The 20,924-nt window shown below is 41.3% G+C and overlaps 1 protein-coding gene across 5 annotated transcripts in view; it reads left to right on the forward strand.

The window, feature by feature from the left end:
• The first annotated feature begins 2,035 nt into the window (after positions 1 to 2,035).
• Positions 2,036 to 20,924, forward strand: part of LOC139454566 (Wilms tumor protein 1-interacting protein homolog) — a 71,051-nt gene continuing 52,162 nt past the window's right edge. For all 5 annotated transcript variants that reach the window (XR_011652460.1, XM_071236359.1, XM_071236360.1 and 2 more), the window contains exon 1: positions 2,036 to 3,832. Coding sequence is in view for 4 of the 5 variants with exons in the window: in XM_071236359.1 (XP_071092460.1) it covers positions 2,176 to 3,832 (1,657 nt within the window). In the remaining variant the exon portion in view is untranslated. The remainder of the gene's footprint in view (positions 3,833 to 20,924) is intronic.

A 20,924-nucleotide genomic window follows, 5' to 3' on the forward strand; every position in this document is an offset into this window, starting at 1 on the left:
ATAGTTGCTGCTTGGGCCAATATATGCTATGCCAATAGTAGCTGCTCGGGCCAATATATGTCAAACATAGTTGCTGCTTGGGCCAATTTATGTTAAACATAGTTGCTGCTCGGGCCAATATATGTTAAACATAGTTGCTGCTTGGGCCAATATATGTCAAACATAGTTGCTGCTCGGGCCAATATATGTCAAACATAGTTGCTGCTTGGGCCAATATATGTCAAACATAGTTGCTGCTCGGGCCAATATATGTCAAACATAGTTGTTGCTTGGGCCAATATATGTCAAACATAGTTGCTGCTTGGGCCAATATATGTTAAACATAGTTGCTGCTCGGGCCAATATATGTTAAACATCGTTGCTGCTCGGGCCAATATATGTTAAACATAGCTGCTGCTCGGGCCAATATATGTTAAACATAGTTGCTGCTCGGGCCAATATATATTAAACATAGTTGCTGCTCTTGCCAATATATGTTAAACATAGTTGCTGCTCGGGCCAATATATGTTAAATATAGTTGCTGCTTGGGCCAATATAATATGTCAAACATAGTTGCTGCTCGGGCCAATATATGTCAAACATAGTTGCAGGTTCAATATTTGAACACGCGTCGTGTATTTCCAGTGATGGTCGAGTGATACTGATCAACACAACGACAGTGAAATTAGCTAAGACTTCACTCACTACACCGTCTGTACAGAACTCATAAACAACCTATATCAACGTGGACTGGAGAACACGTATTCATACACTAAATGGGGAGTATGTATACTTCATGTCTAAACTAGCACATTAAACGAACAAACCAATAGAGTCCATTTATCTTTTATAATGCTAAATGTATCATACAAAATTACCAGCAAGCACTCTGTTTATCAGCGATCACAATACCTCTATTCACCACGATGTTAACCGCTGGATATTAATCGCATGTTTTGTTGACGGACCTTTCAGGCATAATCGTAAGTAAACGACCGTAAACATGCGTTACTCATAATTACATGTTTGTGTGCGTGTTTATACCGAGCCTCATGTGAAGGATTCAACGCGAATACATTACATCCATAAAAGGCAGTTTAAAAAACTGTACTTAAACATGGCAATTATCTCATGGGATATGTCCCGTAAAGCGTACTAACGAACATTTTTCTCATATCTTACACAGAAGATTGTTGGTGTAAGTATGAGAGTCGTGGTGCAGCAATCGCTTTGGGGAATGAGTGCAAGATCGTGAGTTAAACAGAGATCGATGATCTTGAAGCTGATCTACTCAATATACTAGTATATATACCTCTTGTGGGAACTGACCGCGTGTAATAGATAGTTGTCGACGTGTGTTTGTCTCGCGGCCCTATTGCGTTTTACAGGAGTACTTGCCGAACGCTGACAAGATTATGTGTAACGCGGGAACTAGCTTAATACAATTAACAGAGGGCCAATGGTTTTGCAGATATACACAAAGATGCATTTGAAACTTTTTTTGTCCGTTTGAATAGTTATAAAAAGTTAGTTTATACCGGATGACGCAAATAGGCCATGCTTACTTTATTAGTCACTGTTGATTTTTACAAGTAGCTGTCAGTCAAGAACATAGTGGACTATGTATTTCTGAAATATTTCAAATGTTTGAATGATAAGATCACATTGACCTGGCCACGGCGGGTCGAATTATTTGTTATTGTGCTTTCCGCCAAGATGCCAGTGATGTGCGCCGAACACAAGTTTACAGGTGTATATTTTTAGCTTTCAGGTCTTGGCATCTGCCCATAACAGACTGGGTTAGTCTCTAAGTTGCTCCCAGCTTTCCTCCTCTCGGGGAACTCACAGAATACGGCGTGAGATTTATTTCCGCCTTACCACAGATATATGCGCGAGAGTAAAGAGTGCGCCCTCTGGGCTCAATCGCTGTTTAATGGGAAAATTTTAGAGTACCTATATTCATAAAACGTGTTAATTCATACGTGATAATGGTATTATGTGAATGACGTGGAAGTTCAAGGAAGTTGCATTTCACGAAGTGATCCGGCTAACACTTTCTGCAGTGACTCACATATTCCTACGCCGAGTAACCGGAGCGCCATTGTAATGGCTGAAAGAAAGGTTGTATGGACTGAAGCTCACAGTTATTTACGGAATTCCGGACAATAGCGGAGAATTTTCCGCTGTTGCTGGCCATGGCTGATTACGCCGAGGAAATCGACAAAGAAGTGTCTCGGTATAATGAAGATCTAAACTTGTTTGAGGTCCCACACCCTCAGAGCTACTGGCGAGAAGTGACAGCCAAGCGGTCGGATACCACTGCAGGAGATGCGTTTCGTAGCAAACAAAGTGTGTATATGTCTCACGTTCACCAAAAACAAAGTCAGCTTCGATACTCGCCAAAGACAATGTTTTACTCTAACACAGAGCGATCGGCTAGCATTTCGTCCACGTCTCACGACGGTAAGCCACCTATACCAGCATCAATGATGCTCCCTCAGCATCCCATTGCCATCGGGATTCCTCACCCCCAGGGAAAGCTGAGCCCCCCGGGGAACGAAAACAGGGGGATATACATCGGAAATACACGTTATCCAGCTCCCAAAGCAGCTATGATGAATAATTCTGTGAGCCAAACTCAGTCTTTTGGAAGTATGCAACAGACAGTTTATGCCAATCTCCCCATTGTGAACAACGTCACTGTCTCACGGGCTGGAACAAATTCGAACTATTCCAGTCCACGATCAAGTGTTGGGAGTGGGGGCGAGTCAAAGAGCTCAAGCCCTCGGGCTAGTCTCACCTATCCACCTCCACCCTATGATCAACGATTTGGCAGCCCAAGATCAAGTATTGCAAGTCCCAGATCAAGCCTAAGTGCAAATTCATTGGAATCCAAACATTCAAGCCCCAGGACTAGTCTTACTGGAGTACTACTGGATAAGTTTCCCAGCCCACGGACAAGCCTTTCCTCCCCTCAGGATCGCATACCTATTCAGCGTATTGTGGGTAATAATACCGGATATAGTGACCAGGAATTGTATAATCTATCTATGTCTGGCCATAGTGCTCACCAGTACCCCCACAGCTATACGAGCCTCGGACCAAGAAGTGTTTCCTTGTTAAGTGACAACCGTTTTAATGAGCCTGCACCTCCCATTTACACTGACCCTCGGCTTCGAACCCTACCCCCCCAGGCTCAGGCTAGTGTGCATACAATGGGTTATGCCAACCCTGTCCCCACACCATCTAACCAACCAATGAGCATAAATTCCACTCAGAATGGAAACCATGTGATTTCGAATTCCCTCCCTATTAATAGTACTGTTGTAGTGAACAGCTTGTCCCACCCAAACATGACCGGTCCCAACCACCCTGCCCAGTCCCCCCCAGTGATACCTGCACGAGTCCCCCTCCACTACGAGACGGTACCCTCAAGATCGGCAGGGCCATCTGATGCTGAAAAGAAGATAGCTGCTTTAACCCAGCAGCTTGAGCGTGAAATGCAAATTTCGGGATCTGTGTCTAAAAAGTCCCCTGACTCTCCCTCCGGCAAGATGCCCCCACCCCCACCCTATCACGGCCCCCATGACGTAGAGGTCTTCCCTGGATCATACACCCAGAGGAACGCAGTGAGACTAGTCGCCCCGATTCAGGGGGTACAGGTCCAACGGTCCGGCAGTGTCCCCGTCACGCCACCCACCCAGCCAGGCTCCCCAGGAATTAAGCCTCATCTTCACTACCAGGTTACCCCACCCAAATCCAAGGGGCCCTCAGAGGCCGAGAAGAAGTTGTCGGCTTTAACACAACAACTTGAAGAGGAGATGGAAAAGTCACCTGTTGGTGAATATTTTGGTAAGTGTAAAGGTTGTCATGGACACACAGCTCTTACGTTATTAACCTTCTTGGGTTCCTGTCTATTTTTTAAGCTACACATACCGACTGGTCTCTCTCAGGAGTAGACCATCAATCCTACCATATGTTTGAAAACTTGTACCACAGCACGCGACATGCACATAACCTGAATGTCATCACAGCCATGGTAGTTTGTCATTTACGAGAATATATTATTCACAGCTATCAAATGTGAAGAAATTTGACATCACTTTACAATATGTGACACCACACACATATTTGCAGTCTTATGGTTGTTGAAATAATGAATTGTCCAACGACAAATGGAAAAAAACAAGTGAGGACCTTTGATGTGAAATTTTCTCTTCCAAGTTGTGATAAATGGTTCACATGGAATACATGAGGTGTTTATGTGATGTATATACATGATTCACAATACAACTTGGTATGATATGACCATTATTATATATGTCTGTTTCAAACTGTCACAGATTGTTCAACAATGTAGACACTAACTGTTTGGTTAAATTGACACATGTAATACTTTTTATCCCATGAGGTGTTTATAAACATCACAATACAGTTTTGGTATTATATGACAATTATGACATGACATGTCAAGCCTGTCCCAGGTAGTAAAACAATGTTCTACATGGGGGTATGCCAGTAGTGTGGGATAGCTCCACATTACCACAGTTAAGACTTTATTGATTTGGAAATTCCTCTGAAGGAATATGTTCCCTCAGCCTTGGATTGGAAAGGTCATGTGCTATTCCTGGATCTCAAACTAAATATCCCATTATGTAATCATAAAGTATGCTACTTCACAATGAGATGTCTGTGTGGGGTTGCCAGTGTAGGGTAATATGTTATGTGGTTAAGGGGCTACTAGATATGCAAGCCACACAACGTGTGGGAAGTGTTCCTTGCAGAGTGATACATTATGTATGGAAAAGTAAAATGATTGAGTGGAACAGTTTTGCCCCACAAAAGAAGCATTGATTCAATTCAGCTCAGGAATTCCAACCTTTGTTGTTGACATAGCATGTTAATGATTGATTTGGGAAATAGTATTTTGACTTGAGGTCTATGGTCGGATTGTAAACATAGTGAGAGCTGCACAGAACTTGGCCAATTTTAGCTGACAATTGTAGTTACTGTCATGATAATTTGAGGTGTTCATTGCCATGATAATATTTGTACACGGAACAAAAGAATTAACAATCAAGGATATTTTTGGGGATTTGTCATGAAATATTGTGTGCTCAGTCCTCAGTACAAGACATAAACTCTAAACAAAACTTGGGTAACTTGCAATTTGAACATGTTGAAAATGACATTCTTTCAGCTGAAAGTTTGAAAAGTGTTTTGAAAAGTTAAAAATGTTTGATGTTGCCTATCTGTAACCATGGTAACACAAGAACAAAAAGCATCTGTCCATGCCTCTAGATGTTGTGTAGATATTATATACATTCTTTGTAGCAGGTGTGTTCGCCATCATCACTTCATTTTGAGACAGCATGATCTAAGAATGGCTTCGAATCAAATTGTTGTGAGGTATATTCTGTTCTAAGTTAGAGATAGGAATGAGTGAGGCAGCAAAGAACATGCTTCATGCACAGTGTTATTCACAACATATGGTTTGGGATTCAGAAATCAAAATGGGTAGTATCAGTCTCTCTGGAAAGGAAGGGGTAATCTTTCAAAATTTAAGCTGCTTATATAATCAAACTGGTTGGTTGGTTTGTTGTTTAGTTGTTTAACGCCGCACTCAACAATATTCCAGCTATATGACGACGGTCTGTAAATAATCCAGTCTGGACCAGACAATCCAGTGATTGATATCATGAGCATCGACCCACACAATTGGGATCGATGACATGCATCAACCAGGTCAGTGAGTCTGACCATCCGATCCCGTTAGTTGCCTTTTACAACAAGCATAGTCACCTTTTACGGCAAGCATGGATTGGTGAAGACCTATTCTACCCCGGAACACAGGTCTATGGTCAAACTGTCATCCACAGAGTTTGGTGATGGATCCAAATTTTTTAGTTGACACAATTTGATTCCAAACGACCCACTTAAACATTTTTATAGGTGCCAGGCACACTTGAAAAACATTTACTCTCACCCCGATTTTATGGTAGTCTGAGTTAGGTTCATTTTAACCAAGCCAATGATCTATTGTGTAGGATGGTCTGTTGTATGCACCACTCACAACATTTCGAGTTCTTGTAGAGCCAGCTGACAAGCAGAACAAGTGTTATTTATAAATGTGTCACCACTGTTGAGACAGTATAACAAATGGCTCATCGTGTTTGTTGAAATGCAATTCTTTTCTCCCTCTCTCTCATCACACACTGGTGTTTGTTTTCTAATTATCAACTAAGTTTGCCCTGAAGTCTTACGCATAATTAACATTCCTCGACCAAGCCTCTCACATGTTCAAAGCATTCCCTTGGTCATGTTGGTAGCACAGCAACCGCTGAAATACATCCGTGTAGAGTCGGTAACCCATTCATCATCAAGCTCCCATTGTGGCAGTGATAAGAGCTAAATATTGTCATTATCACTGGAGACACTGTGCTCTGCCTGTATATAGCAATAAGTTGGGGACAGAGTTGACAGTGGTATGCCGTGAATGTCATTATCACTGGAGACACTGTGCTCTGCCTGTATATAGCAATAAGTTGGGGACAGAGTTGACAGTGGTATGCCGTGAATGTCATTATCACTGGAGACACTGTGCTCTGCCTGTATATAGCAATAAGTTGGGGACAGAGTTGACAGTGGTATGCCGTGAATGTCATTATCACTGGAGACACTGTGCTCTGCCTGTATATAGCAATATGTTTGGGGACAGAGTTGACAGTGGTATGCCGTGAATGTCATTATCACTGGAGACACTGTGCTCTGCCTGTATATAGCAATAAGTTTGGGGACAGAGTTGACAGTGGTATGCCGTGAATGTCATTATCACTGGAGACACTGTGCTCTGCCTGTATATAGCAATAAGTTTGGGGACAGAGTTGACAGTGGTATGCCGTGAATGTCATTATCACTGGAGACACTGTGCTCTGCCTGTATATAGCAATAAGTTTGGGGACAGAGTTGACAGTGGTATGCCGTGAATGTCATTATCACTGGAGACACTGTGCTCTGCCTGTATATAGCAATAAGTTGGGGACGGAGTTGACAGTGGTATGCCGTGAATGTCATTATCACTGGAGACACTGTGCTCTGCCTGTATATAGCAATAAGTTGGGGACGGAGTTGACAGTGGTATGCCGTGAATGTCATTATCACTGGAGACACTGTGCTCTGCCTGTATATAGCAGTAAGTTGGGGACGGAGTTGACAGTGGTATGCCGTGAATGTCATTATCACTGGAGACACTGTGCTCTGCCTGTATATAGCAGTAAGTTGGGGACAGAGTTGACAGTGGTATGCCGTGAATGTCATTATCACTGGAGACACTGTGCTCTGCCTGTATATAGCAGTAAGTTGGGGACAGAGTTGACAGTGGTATGCCGTGAATGTCATTATCACTGGAGACACTGTGCTCTGCCTGTATATAGCAGTAAGTTGGGGACAGAGTTGACAGTGGTATGCCGTGAATGTCATTATCACTGGAGACACTGTGCTCTGCCTGTATATAGCAGTAAGTTGGGGACAGAGTTGACAGTGGTATGCCGTGAATGTCATTATCACTGGAGACACTGTGCTCTGCCTGTATATAGCAGTAAGTTGGGGACAGAGTTGACAGTGGTATGCCGTGAATGTCATTATCACTGGAGACACTGTGCTCTGCCTGTATATAGCAGTAAGTTGGGGACAGAGTTGACAGTGGTATGCCGTGAATGTCATTATCACTGGAGACACTGTGCTCTGCCTGTATATAGCAATAAGTTGGGGACAGAGTTGACAGTGGTATGCCGTGAATGTCATTATCACTGGAGACACTGTGCTCTGCCTGTATATAGCAATAAGTTGGGGACAGAGTTGACAGTGGTATGCCGTGAATGTCATTATCACTGGAGACACTGTGCTCTGCCTGTATATAGCAATAAGTTGGGGACAGAGTTGACAGTGGTATGCCGTGAATGTCATTATCACTGGAGACACTGTGCTCTGCCTGTATATAGCAATAAGTTGGGGACAGAGTTGACAGTGGTATGCCGTGAATGTCATTATCACTGGAGACACTGTGCTCTGCCTGTATATAGCAATAAGTTGGGGACAGAGTTGACAGTGGTATGCCGTGAATGTCATTATCACTGGAGACACTGTGCTCTGCCTGTATATAGCAATAAGTTGGGGACGGAGTTGACAGTGGTATGCCGTGAATGTCATTATCACTGGAGACACTGTGCTCTGCCTGTATATAGCAATAAGTTGGGGACAGAGTTGACAGTGGTATGCCGTGAATGTCATTATCACTGGAGACACTGTGCTCTGCCTGTATATAGCAATAAGTTGGGGACAGAGTTGACAGTGGTATGCCGTGAATGTCATTATCACTGGAGACACTGTGCTCTGCCTGTATATAGCAATAAGTTGGGGACGGAGTTGACAGTGGTATGCCGTGAATGTCATTATCCCAGGTGTTGCTGGGATGGACAGGTGCAAATAACCACCACTTGCCTGGATTGCCATTGGTTGAGACAAGGAATCTCTTGGCACAAATCTCTATATCCCCTCTTTTCTGGGTTAGTGTGTTGGCTTGTGTTCAGTTTGAGGACTTTAGGTGGTTTGACAGTGTCTTGTGTGTGCATTATGGTATCTTGTGTGTATTACGGTGTCTTGTGTGTATTACAGTGTCTTGTGTGTATTACAGTGTCTTGTGTGTGCATTATGGTATCTTGTGTGTATTACAGTGTCTTGTGTGTATTACTGTCTTGTGTGTATTACAGTGTCTTGTGTGTGCATTATGGTATCTTGTGTGTATTACGGTGTCTTGTGTGTATTACAGTGTCTTGTGTGTGCATTATGGTATCTTGTGTGTGCATTATGGTATCTTGTGTGTATTACGGTGTCTTGTGTGTATTACAGTGTCTTGTGTGTGCATTATGGTATCTTGTGTGTATTATGGTATCTTGTGTGTATTACGGTGTCTTGTGTGTATTACAGTGTCTTGTGTGTATTACAGTGTCTTGTGTGTATTACGGTGTCTTGTGTGTATTACGGTGTCTTGTGTGTATTACGGTGTCTTGTGTGTATTACAGTGTCTTGTGTGTATTACAGTGTCTTGTGTGTATTACAGTGTCTTGTGTGTATTACGGTGTCTTGTGTGTATTACGGTGTCTTGTGTGTATTACTGTCGTGTGTATTACGGTGTCTTGTGTGTATTACGGTGTCTTGTGTGTATTACAGTGTCTTGTGTGTAGTACGGTGTCTTGTGTGTATTACAGTGTCTTGTGTGTATTACAGTGTCTTGTGTGTATTACTGTCTTGTGTGTATTACAGTGTCTTGTGTGTATTACAGTGTCTTGTGTGTATTACAGTGTCTTGTGTGTATTACTGTCTGTGTGTATTACTGTCTTGTGTGTATTACGGTGTCTTGTGTGTATTACAGTGTCTTGTGTGTATTACAGTATCTTGTGTGTATTATGGTATCTTGTGGGTATTACGGTGTCTTGTGTGTATTACAGTGTCTTGTGTGTGTTACAGTGTCTTGTGTGTATTACAGAGTATTACAGTATTTTATGTGTGTGTTACAGTATCTTGATTGTGTGTGTGTGTGTGTGTGTGTGTGTGTGTGTGATTTGCCTTGATTTCGTCACATTCAGAAAATTGTCTGAGCTCCTTTGTATAATTAGAGAAATTAACAAAGACAATCTTTGAACATTTTCATTTCAGAGATTACATGTTAGTCTGGTCTGTAATCAGTGGTGATCATGGTAATTGAAAAAAACAGGATTAATTAATACTAATTCATTAACATATACTTGTTCTAATATAGTTGTAGTATCTTTGTTTTGAATTTGGTAAAAACATAAAATTCTGTCGACAGTCAGGTTATATAACTAATGATACAAGTCACTTTGTAGAAGACTCATGTAGCACAGAATTATGAAATATTCATGACAACTTGGTTGATATTGTGTTTCTCACCAGCATTGATTTTTAACAGCTGAATGATTTTGTGATGTGTTTGGGAGAAAACAAACTGAAGTAAGAGGTGTAATGCATATGTCGTACAGAGGTAAACAGGGTAACTATACAGCAACGACCCCCGAGAACAGTCACTCTGGATCACTGATACCATCGGGCATACAAGACAAAATCAGTAATGACACCAGGTGTTCACAAGAAGGTGTCCCGCCCTGCCAGCAGCACCTGCCATTCACACAATTTGATTAAAAAAAGGAAGTTTTTGTTTGTTGCCTGGGGACGGTCGGGTAGCCCAGTGGTTAAAGCGTTCGCTCATCACACCGAAGACCCGGGTTCGATTTCCGACATGGGTTGAATTTCTGGTGTTCCCCGCCGTGATATTGCTGGAATATTGCAAAAAGCGGCGTAAAACCGAACTCACTCACTCACTGTTTAATGCCTGACGTTGCACAGCAGTATTCCTTTCACACTAAGAAATTCTTAACATATTTCCTTAATTCCAGTTGACTTAATAATTACATTTATGTGTCATGATGGCTCTCAGTGTACATTACAAAGTAAAATGATGGTATTCAGGAGAGAAGTGTATGTGTGTCCGAGGGGTTAACTCAAGGCATATACCCACTGGACCTTCAGTGTTTTCATCAGAAGGGTTAACTCAAGGCATATACCCACTGGACCTGCAGTGTTAGCATCAAAAGGGTAGCTGTAGCTGTCACTTGTGTATCACACTGAATGACGATGTAGCTGTCACTTGTGTATCGCACTGTGCGATGATGTAGCTGTCACTTGTGTATCACACTGTATGACAATGTAGCTGTGACTTGTGTATCACACACTGTGTGATGATGTAGCTGTCACCTGTGTATCACACTGTATGACGATGTAGCTGTCATTTGTGTATCACACTGTATGACGATGTAGCTGTGACTTGTGTATCACACCGTATGACGGTGTAGCTGTGACTTGTGTATCACACCGTATGACGATGTAGCTGTGACTTGTGTATCACACTGTATGATGATGTAGCTGTGACTTGTGTATCACACGGTATGACGATGTAGCTGTCACTTGTGTATCACACTGTTTGATGGTGTAGCTGTGACTTGTGTATCACACTGTATGACGATGTAGCTGTCACTTGTGTATCACACTGTATGACGATGTAGCTGTGACTTGTGTATCACACCGTATGACGATGTAGCTGTGACTTGTGTATCACACTGTATGACGATGTAGCTGTCACTTGTGTATCATTGTACGACGATGTAGCTGTCACTTGTGTATCATTGTACGACGATGTAGCTGTTCCTGATCCATTCATTGTTCCAATCAGCTGAAACAGATACACATTTTGAACAATCTCAAGAAACATAAATTTAAATATGTGCTGATATTATTAATAGTGATTGGTGAGTTATACACCTAACCCCAGCCATGTGAGGTCTGTAGAGTAACAGGTACCCAGGCTACTCAACCAATAGATACCTGGTCTACCTGGCAATTACCATTATCACCTGAGACTTCGCCTTCCACACTGTCAGCAACTGTATACAGACATTCCCACCAGTGTACATAAGTATATACCCTGTGGCAATAGAAAAGTGATATGACAGCCCACCGTTATTTATACTAGTCATTACTGCAGGTTGGACCGACGTCAGAAAGCAAATAGCTTTGTAGGAACCACAGGAATTTGCTTATTGTCTCACCTGTGAGGTGATTAAGATCTTGTCAGGTATTCTAATCAGGTGTGACGGGTAACTATGGGTTGAGGGATGGTTAACGAGGCGTACAAACCCAAGTACACAGTGTGGTTAATACCTGAGTGTGATGTAAACAGAGGTACCCCAGGTGATGGTGCATATTGACGTGGTGAAAGGAGCGTTGCAGTCATTGCCTCGACAGGTGAGGCGTGACTCATCACAGGAAGGATGCAGTAAGGGGACGAGTACTTATCCTAAATGCTGTAATCTTCAGATGATTGGCATTGCTTCTCTGAGATCACTTGATAATTGCAATTGAAAAATATATGTAATCACTTAAAGTGAATTATCCGTTTAATACTGGTGCCATTGTGTGATTAATAAGTTATCTTCAGATGATTGGCCTTGCTTCCCTGAGATCACTTGATAATTGCAATTGAAAAATATATGTAATTACTTAAAGTGAATTATCCGTTTAATACTGGTGGCATTGTGTGATTAATAAGTTATCTTCAGATGATTGGCCTTGCTTCTCTGAGATCACTTGATAATTGTAATTGAAAAATATATGTACTTACTTCAACAAGTTCAAGTAAAGTGTGTTATATCTGTTATTACTTTGGTATTATGTATAGTTATTAATTGATTACAAATAGGTGTAGAGAGGCATAGCTGGTGTAGATAATGAGTAGGTGTTGTATGGTATTATTAATAACTTATTAAATATGGGTTTATTGACTTATATCTCACAGGGTAGGTATATCAATTTTAAAACACCTCTATACCAGATTCTGGTGTAAACTGTCCTGTGTTATATTGCTATAACATGTTATAACATTTGTATAACACCTGGCCATGAAACCATAACATGTATAACGGTTATAGTAAAACCAGGCAAGTCAGGAATGTTCCACCATAATTCACAACATATATTGATATCCCATGCTCCACTTCAAAGACATACGCCACCTTCAGCCTCAGCACTAGTCTGCATCAGCTGTTTAGCATGTGGATGGATGTAAACAAAGATAGCTGCAATTGTAAACGGCTTGGATACAGTTACAGGAAATAGAAGTTGCCTACCTAGCCTTACTCCAAGGCTGTACTGAAAGATAAGTCCATGGATGGGTAGTAATTCTATCCTGTAATAGGCAAGTCTCGATATGTGGACAGAGCAGGTCTCCAGTCTCTTATTCTGTTAAAAGGACAACTTGTTCTGAATATTTACATAATTTAGAAATTATGATTTAGACTAATAATTATTGCTGTAGAGACTTGTGCGAGTCTATTGCCTACCTAGCTCTGGCAGATACTGCCAGCTGTTGAGAATGTTCCTTGAAGGAGGGGTTTCAAACCTGGGCCACAGCCATGCATAATGAGATCGCTGCTTCAACCATATCTGGCAGAGACATCACCTATGCTCGTCAATGGATAACGTGCAATCCTTACTTCTATACCTTTAATACTGTGTTTTCATATTCAGCCTACTCTTATTTTGGTGCTGATATTAACATTGTTTGACTTACTATTGATGTAAAATGAAGAAGATTTTACCAGATGGAAAATATTGCATCCTCTAGACATGTTAATTGAGAGTGGACACAGATAAGTTACATTGCGAGTAGTGTAGGTAGACCCAGAAATAAGTTATCTCATTATAAAAAAATATATCCACAAAAATAGAAAGTAAAATTCAGAGCAATCGTTAATTTTCACAGTTAGAGCTGTGGCAATCTAGACTTGCCAAATAATTCTAGACTTGCGTTGGACTCCTTTTTAATATATTCTCTAGGGTGTTGGAGACTGACCTGTCCTGTGGGATGCAATGGAGTAGGGCTGTTTGAATCATGTTTACCAACACTGTAGACTGCGTGTTACATAGGACTGACACTTCATTTCTTGCCAGAAGTACTCAGTTTACAGAGTCAATGGTTGAGTTTCAGCAGTCTAACAATGAAATCCACATTTCTGACAGACTTAGATTTCTGAATACATGCTAATGTATGACATGAGTAAAACCCTTGGGAATCATGATGCCACCTGTCGTCATCCTGGGCCCCCCCCCCACTGCGCATCCCCTGGACGCGTACAACAGACACGACCCATGAACATGAAGATTCGGAGTAGAATAGGTCTTCAGCAATCAATGCTTGCCGTAATAGGTGACTATGCTTGTCGTAAGAGGTGACTAACAGGATTGGGTGGTCAGTCTCGCTGACTTGGTTGATGCACGTCATCGTATCCCAACTGCATAGATCAATGTTCATGATATCAATCACTGGATTGTCTGGACAAGAATTGGCAGCTGGAATATTGCTGAGTGAGGCATTTGTCATGGTGACTGATTTACGACACCCATTGTCTGAAGAACATTTGATTGCAAAGGCTCATTACCCTGGAGCCATGACATCTATATGCCTTGAAACACTCAATTGCTGTTATTTATAAGATGCTAATCCTAATTGTTAATCCCCATCTTTGTGTACATCGACCGTCTGCCATCCTGAACAGGATGTGCAAGTGTGTCACTGATGATTTACTGTTTACATTTATATTTATTACTACTAAATGTCAGGTGACCTTGGCTATATAAGCCTTGGTCCAGAGAGAAGGAGAAAATAAAAAGAAAGATCTTACCCTTAGCCTAGCTAGGGTTAGGCTGGGTGCTCCGGGGCACCTAGACACCAACCACTACCACCATGTGCTGACCTGGCACATAGTGTCTTCTGTATGTTTATATCAAGATGTATAAAGTAAAACTGTATATACCGCAAGCCATCGTCTCCAAGTTGTCACTTCCTACTGAGAACCATACGTCGGTCCCTTGCATATACGAGTATGCAAATTGTACATTAATCAACGTCGGACGACGTGCGTTGATAATTTGGCGGAGAATCATCGTTTTCGGAACCACGGAGTCCAGGAACTAACTACAACCAACTACAAGAACCCATTGGAGGACATGTCCAACCGTGATCATCTGATGGAATAACAAGCAAGCTGCATCTACCTCTGACCTCAACACTGGATTAAAGACAACCAACTCCTGCAAAGACACCAACAACGAAAGAAAAAGTCTTCAAATATTGTAAGTACTACATTGTTGATTACTTGTCTTTCTTTAATTTAGTACGGTACATACTAATAGGTGTCATGGCAAATATGGAGTCTGGTATGGAAAGTAACTTTGAAAGTGAAATTCCAACAGTGTCTTTAGTTACGCCCCTTGCCAAAAGTGTAATTCAGGCAAAATTTGGCACAAAAACAACAAATTGTTTAGTAGATACAGGGGCATCCATTTCTTGTATTTCGTCTGCTTTTCTGAGCACAGCTTTTGAAAACCTTACTCTTGGAAACTCACCCTTTCCACAGGTTAAAGGTGTTGGCGGCGAATTGCATAAAGTGTTAGGTTCAGTTGTGTTAGATTTTGTCATTGAGGATCAGGAATTTTCTCAAAGATTCTATGTTCTGCCTACACTACCAGAAGCAGTGATACTAGGTGAGAACTTCCTTGATGGCAATGATGCAGTCTTAGATTATAGCTGTCATTCCTTGATACTTAACAACAGCACCTCAGATAGGCAATATATCAATTTCATAGCCAATTCAGTGCAAGAGATTAGTGGATTAGCAAAAACAATAGATCAGATTTACATCCCCCCTCAGAGTGAAATTCATTTCAAGGTTAGACTATCAGAGGTCAAAGAGGATTCCCTCATCCTCATTGAACCCATTGCTTCCCTCACTGCTCATTCTGAAGTAGCAGGTGGTAGAACTCTTTCCAAAGTGAAAAGCAAAACTGCTACATTTAGGCTTATGAATCCCTCCCAAGAAGAAAAAGTTCTTGACAAGGGTACAGTTGTAGGCAAATTTAGTTACATTGACCAAGACTCTGTTTTTGAAATCGGCTCTGACCAACCATTCATCAGTACCGTTAACACCGACAATGAGAACAGAGACAATGACACCAGGGATTATGTTAAAATTGCACAAAAATTAGGATTTGATTTGACCAATACACAACTGACTCCTGACCAACGACACAGACTACTTAGATTCTTGGGACAAAATAGAGACATGTTTTCAACGAGTCTTGCAGATTTAGGAAAGACTGACATGCACCAGCATATCATTGACACTGGCGACCACCCACCCGTTAAGTGTAGACCATATCGCCAATCCCCTCATCTCCAAAAAGTCACTGAAGAGCTTATAGATGATTTCCTGAAGTATGATTTGATCGAGGAGTCTACTTCTATGTATTCAGCTCCCATTATCCTAGTCAAGAAACGTGATAGCTCATATAGATTTGTTTGTGACTACAGAAAGTTGAATTCTGTCACTTTACCAATGTCATGGCCTCTTCCTGTTTTTGATGATGTTGTTGATAACATAGCCAATGCACAAGCTAAGATCTTCTCAACTTTAGACCTTGCTAATGGCTTCTTCCAAGTGCCATTACATGAAGATTCAAAGCATAAAACTGCTTTCGTCACACATCAAGGCCTTTATCAGTTCAAACGTTTGCCCCAAGGTTTGACAAATTCTCCACTTTGTTTTCAACAGCTCATGAGCAAAGTGCTAAGAAAATTGCTTTTTAAGGTTGCGCTGATTTACATTGATGATTTGATAATTTACAGCAAAAACTTTGAAGAGCATCTCCAACATTTGGAGCAAGTATTTTACTATCTGAAACAGGCAAAATTAACACTAAAGCCATCCAAATGCAATTTTGCAACAGACAAAGTTTCTTTTCTGGGTCATGTTTTATCATGTGGAGGTGTTCAAGTTGATGACAAAAAGATTGAAGCAATTAGAACCTTTCCAGTGCCCAAATCACAAAAGCAGATCCGCTCCTTCTTAGGTCTCACAAACTTCTACAGGAAGTATGTGAAAAATTACGCTCACATAGCGCTTCCACTGAATGCCTTGCTAAAGAAGCATTCAGAGGCAGAAGTAGGAAAGAAACCAAAGTTCCAATGGTCACTTGAGTGTGATCAGGCATTCAACACCCTCAAACATGCTATGAGTAATACACCTGTTCTGGCGTATCCAAATTTTGACAAAGAATTTCTTCTTGCAACTGATGCCAGTGATATGAGCATAGGTTTTGTTTTGAGTCAAAAAGACGAGAAAAATAATGAACATCCAATAGCTTTTGGTGGTAGAGCTCTTCATGGCAGTGAAAAGAACTGGAGCATTACAGAAAAGGAAGGCTTAGCTCTAGTTGAAGCCATTAGATCCTTTCGTCCATACCTTGCAAATTCCAAATTCACAGTCTACACTGATCATATAGCATTAAAATGGCTGAAATCCATCAAGGATGCCACAGGTAGGTTAGGGCGATGGTCTTTGGAACTTTCTACCTACACTTTTGACATTGTTCACCGCAGCGGCAAAGCCAATGGGAATGCCGATGCTCTCTCACGTAGGGAATATGAGGAAAATATTAACTGTAATGATCAGACAGAAGAAGATGCTGAGAAAACAGTCTTCTCAGTAACTTCAACTCAGCAAAGCAAATCAACTAGCAGTACCACAATCTTGCCAAACACCCATTCATCCACACAAGTCACACAGACAACTCAGACTGAGGATATTTGCACACCTATTGTCAATCACTTAGAATCAGACACACAGACAACACATTGGTCAGTCACCTTTGAATATGAAGAGGATTATCAGTCAGTACCAGTTAATGTTGTTGCAGCATTACATGCTACAAATGCTGATGTTACCCAAGACACATTGGTTGAAGTAAGTATAAAAGAACATCCAAATTTACGTCACCTACAAAGGATTTGTCCAGATTTCATCCAAATCTTTGACTACAAAGAGGATGATGTCCTTCCACAAAATGAAAAGGATCGTCAAAAGATTCTTATTGAAGCCAATACTTTTGAAATTGATGAAGGCATCCTATACAGATTTGTTCCACAAAGACAGAAAGGCCATGCAGACAAGTTCATTAAACAGCTGGCAGTCCCAAGAACCCTCAGAAATCAAGTCCTGCAATCCTATCATGACTCAGAGTTTGGCGGTTGCCACCATGGGAAAGAAAGGATGCACAACACCATGAGACCCAAGTACTACTGGCCCAAAATGTACAGCGATATTGCCACTTATGTCCAGACATGTGAGGTATGTCAACAGACCAAGAGGCACTACCATGGCAAGAAGGCACCACTTCGTCCACTACCTGTAGAAGAGGTCTTCACCCGATGGCACGTTGACATTCTCGGTCCCCTGCCAACAACACCAGATAAGTACAAGTACATTTTGGTCATCACAGATGCATCATCTAGATGGTGTGAAGCTTTTCCACTTCGGACCCAAGAAGCCAAAGAAGTAGCAGATGTTCTCGTCAGAGAAATATTTTGTCGGTATGGCGCACCACGGACCTTAATTTCAGACAGAGGTCAGAACTTCATGTCCAAACTTATCAAAGCAATTTGTGAACTTTTGGCAATTAAATTTACCCATACCAGCCCATACCATCCTCAAACAAACAGCTGTGTAGAAAGGCTCAATTCCTATATCAATCAGTCACTAAGAGCCTATTGTAACAAGTCTCAAAATGATTGGCCCCATTTCATTCCTGGCATCATGATGGCCTATCGGATGGCTCCAAATTCATCAACTCAAAAATCCCCATATGTCATGCTTTTTGGCCGAGAAATGAGAGCTCCACAAGATGTAGCATTAATTCCAAAAGAAAATTTAGGCCACAATAACAAAAGTTATCTTTCCAATTTGCTTGAGGAGCTTGAAATCACTAGAACAATCGCAGCTGAAAACACTGCTCGGGCTAAGGAGGTGTATTCAGAACAATATAATAGAAAAGCTAAAGAACCAGAATTCGCCCCAGGTCAAAGAGTTTGGCTTTACTGTCAAAAAGTTGAAAAAGGCCTTTCCAACAAATTAACCAAAAAGTGGTATGGTAGCTATTATATCGTCCATACAGGTCCAAATTATACCTACAAACTACGCCGAAGTTCTGACGACAAAATACACAAACCACTGGTCCATGCCAACCGTCTGAAGCCATATTTTGATCCTGCTGATCGTCCACAGTATCCTCCAGAACCATACCTCAATGACACCAGTAACATAGATTCAGGAGACATGGATGACAATGAGGAACCAGTCAGTGATTCACAGCCTGACAGCAACAATTCCCCATCAACAAGTTCAACTTACCAGGCTACTGATCAATCACCTCCACAACAGAAAGGTAAGAAGGTCAATTCCAAAACAAAGGCAGGTACTTCCAGCAACAAGAGTCCGAAGCAAAAGACCCCAACAAAGAAGAAAAACCCTGCTTCAAGTACAACAGAAAAACCTACCAGTCCCACGGCAACAATGAAGGAAAATCATGCCACACCAGGTCCTAGTGCTCCAACCAAGGTAAATGAAAAGGTAAACAAAGGGAAAAGAGGAGTGAATAGTAAGCATCACCAGCCCAAATCCAGAAAACAACCCGACGACAGCCAGGTACAACCTCCAAGTCCAACATCAGGTAATCAAACCAAGGATATCCCTCAGGTCTTCAATCCAGAGGACATCCACTCAATTGTTAGTTCCAAGAGAGCAAATGGCAAAATCTACTACAGAGTGAAATGGAAGGATCAGGAAAGAGGAAACACATGGGAGTATGGCAGCAGCATTCCAGACTCCATTAGGAGAGAATTTCACCTCAAAAGAAGTATGTCAGGAAAACGTCGAAAACGTCCACTGAAGAATCATAAGTTTTTCGACCAAAAGGAAACAGCACAAGACAATAAATCAGTCAATGTTCTGTCAGGTAATTCAATGTCAGGGAATGTCCAGCAAGTCAACACCAAACCATGCATAGAATTAGATGTCAAACCATATCTGTTTTTTCCAAAACACCTACGAAAAATAGATCATAAAATAGAAAGAGTTCTGGGCATTGAAATTATTCAAGGAGACTGCTATGTCAAGGTCTTATATAAAGGATTTCCTGATACTGACTTCACATGCTATTTTGAAAGTGTTCCTCCCCACCTCATACAGCGCTACCTTGATGATAGCTGGGAGGATCTCCGTAATTGGTCCTGTCTAGAAGATAATCCTCGATATGATCCAGAGGAAGCACCAATTTATAAATCCAAAAGGGTTATTTTTCCACATGAAGACTTTGGAAACATCAACACCTTTTACTACCGTATTTCACTCACAGACATTAGTCCCCATGGACCATACCAGGATCAACTCGCCGTACATACCGAACAATGCCAATTGAACATATTCTTGATCAAAATACAAAATCTCCTGAATAAACGGTGCAAATCACGAAACAGCTATTAGCTGTATCTTGTTATGTTTACTTGTGTCCAGTCTTTTCACTATGGGTTGCCAGTTGAGAACAAATGGCATCAGCCTGATCATCTGAGTTATTTGTATCACAGCAAATTTTGAGCATTGACCTGATCAACCAATCTCAAAAGCGAAGTGAAATGACACAAACCAAACCATACTGCGAATCGAAACCCAAACCGCACCGAAGCGAAGCAAACCGTACTGCGAATCGAAACCCAAACCGCACCGAAGCGAAGCAAACCATACTGCGAATCGAACCCAAACCATACCGAAGCGAAGCAAACCATACTGCGAATCGAACCCAAACCATACCGAAGCGAAGCAAACCGTACCGAAGCAAAATAAACCAAACCCTATCACATTGAACCGAACGAAAATCAAAGCGAAACAAACCAAATTGAGATAAAGCAAACTTAACAACCGAAATGAACCAAAACAAAGAAAAGGCAAACCAAATAGTTACGAAAACTAACAAAGAATTCTAAAAAGGATATACACCTTTCTAACACCTTTTGTATACCGTATTAGTGTAATAAATCGATGCACTTGTTATATGCACATGCACATATAAGTATATATAATTCGTCTAATGATTGTATCCAAAAATAGAAGGATATTACTATTTTTCTCATGATATACTTTTGTAATTTGCCGCCAATACATTCTTCCTGGCCATGACACCGTTTAGTAATAATTATGTACTGATCTTTTACATCATAATTATCATATTTGTTTTATTTTCTAGTTAATACAGACAAACTGAGGAAGTATCTATATATGACATATTATTTGAACATGCTAACTCTCTTTTCTTTGTTTCCATGTAAAACCTCCATGGACACAGCCTACTATCTTACAACCCCAATCCAGGATGTGGAACTCAAGGCCTCCTACATCACCCATAAAACTACCAGTACAGAGTGCCA

Source organism: Haliotis cracherodii, unplaced genomic scaffold (assembly GCF_022045235.1).
Source record: "Haliotis cracherodii isolate W230 unplaced genomic scaffold, xgHalCrac1.p SCAF_10, whole genome shotgun sequence".
Taxonomy (NCBI): Eukaryota; Metazoa; Mollusca; class Gastropoda; order Lepetellida; family Haliotidae; genus Haliotis; species Haliotis cracherodii.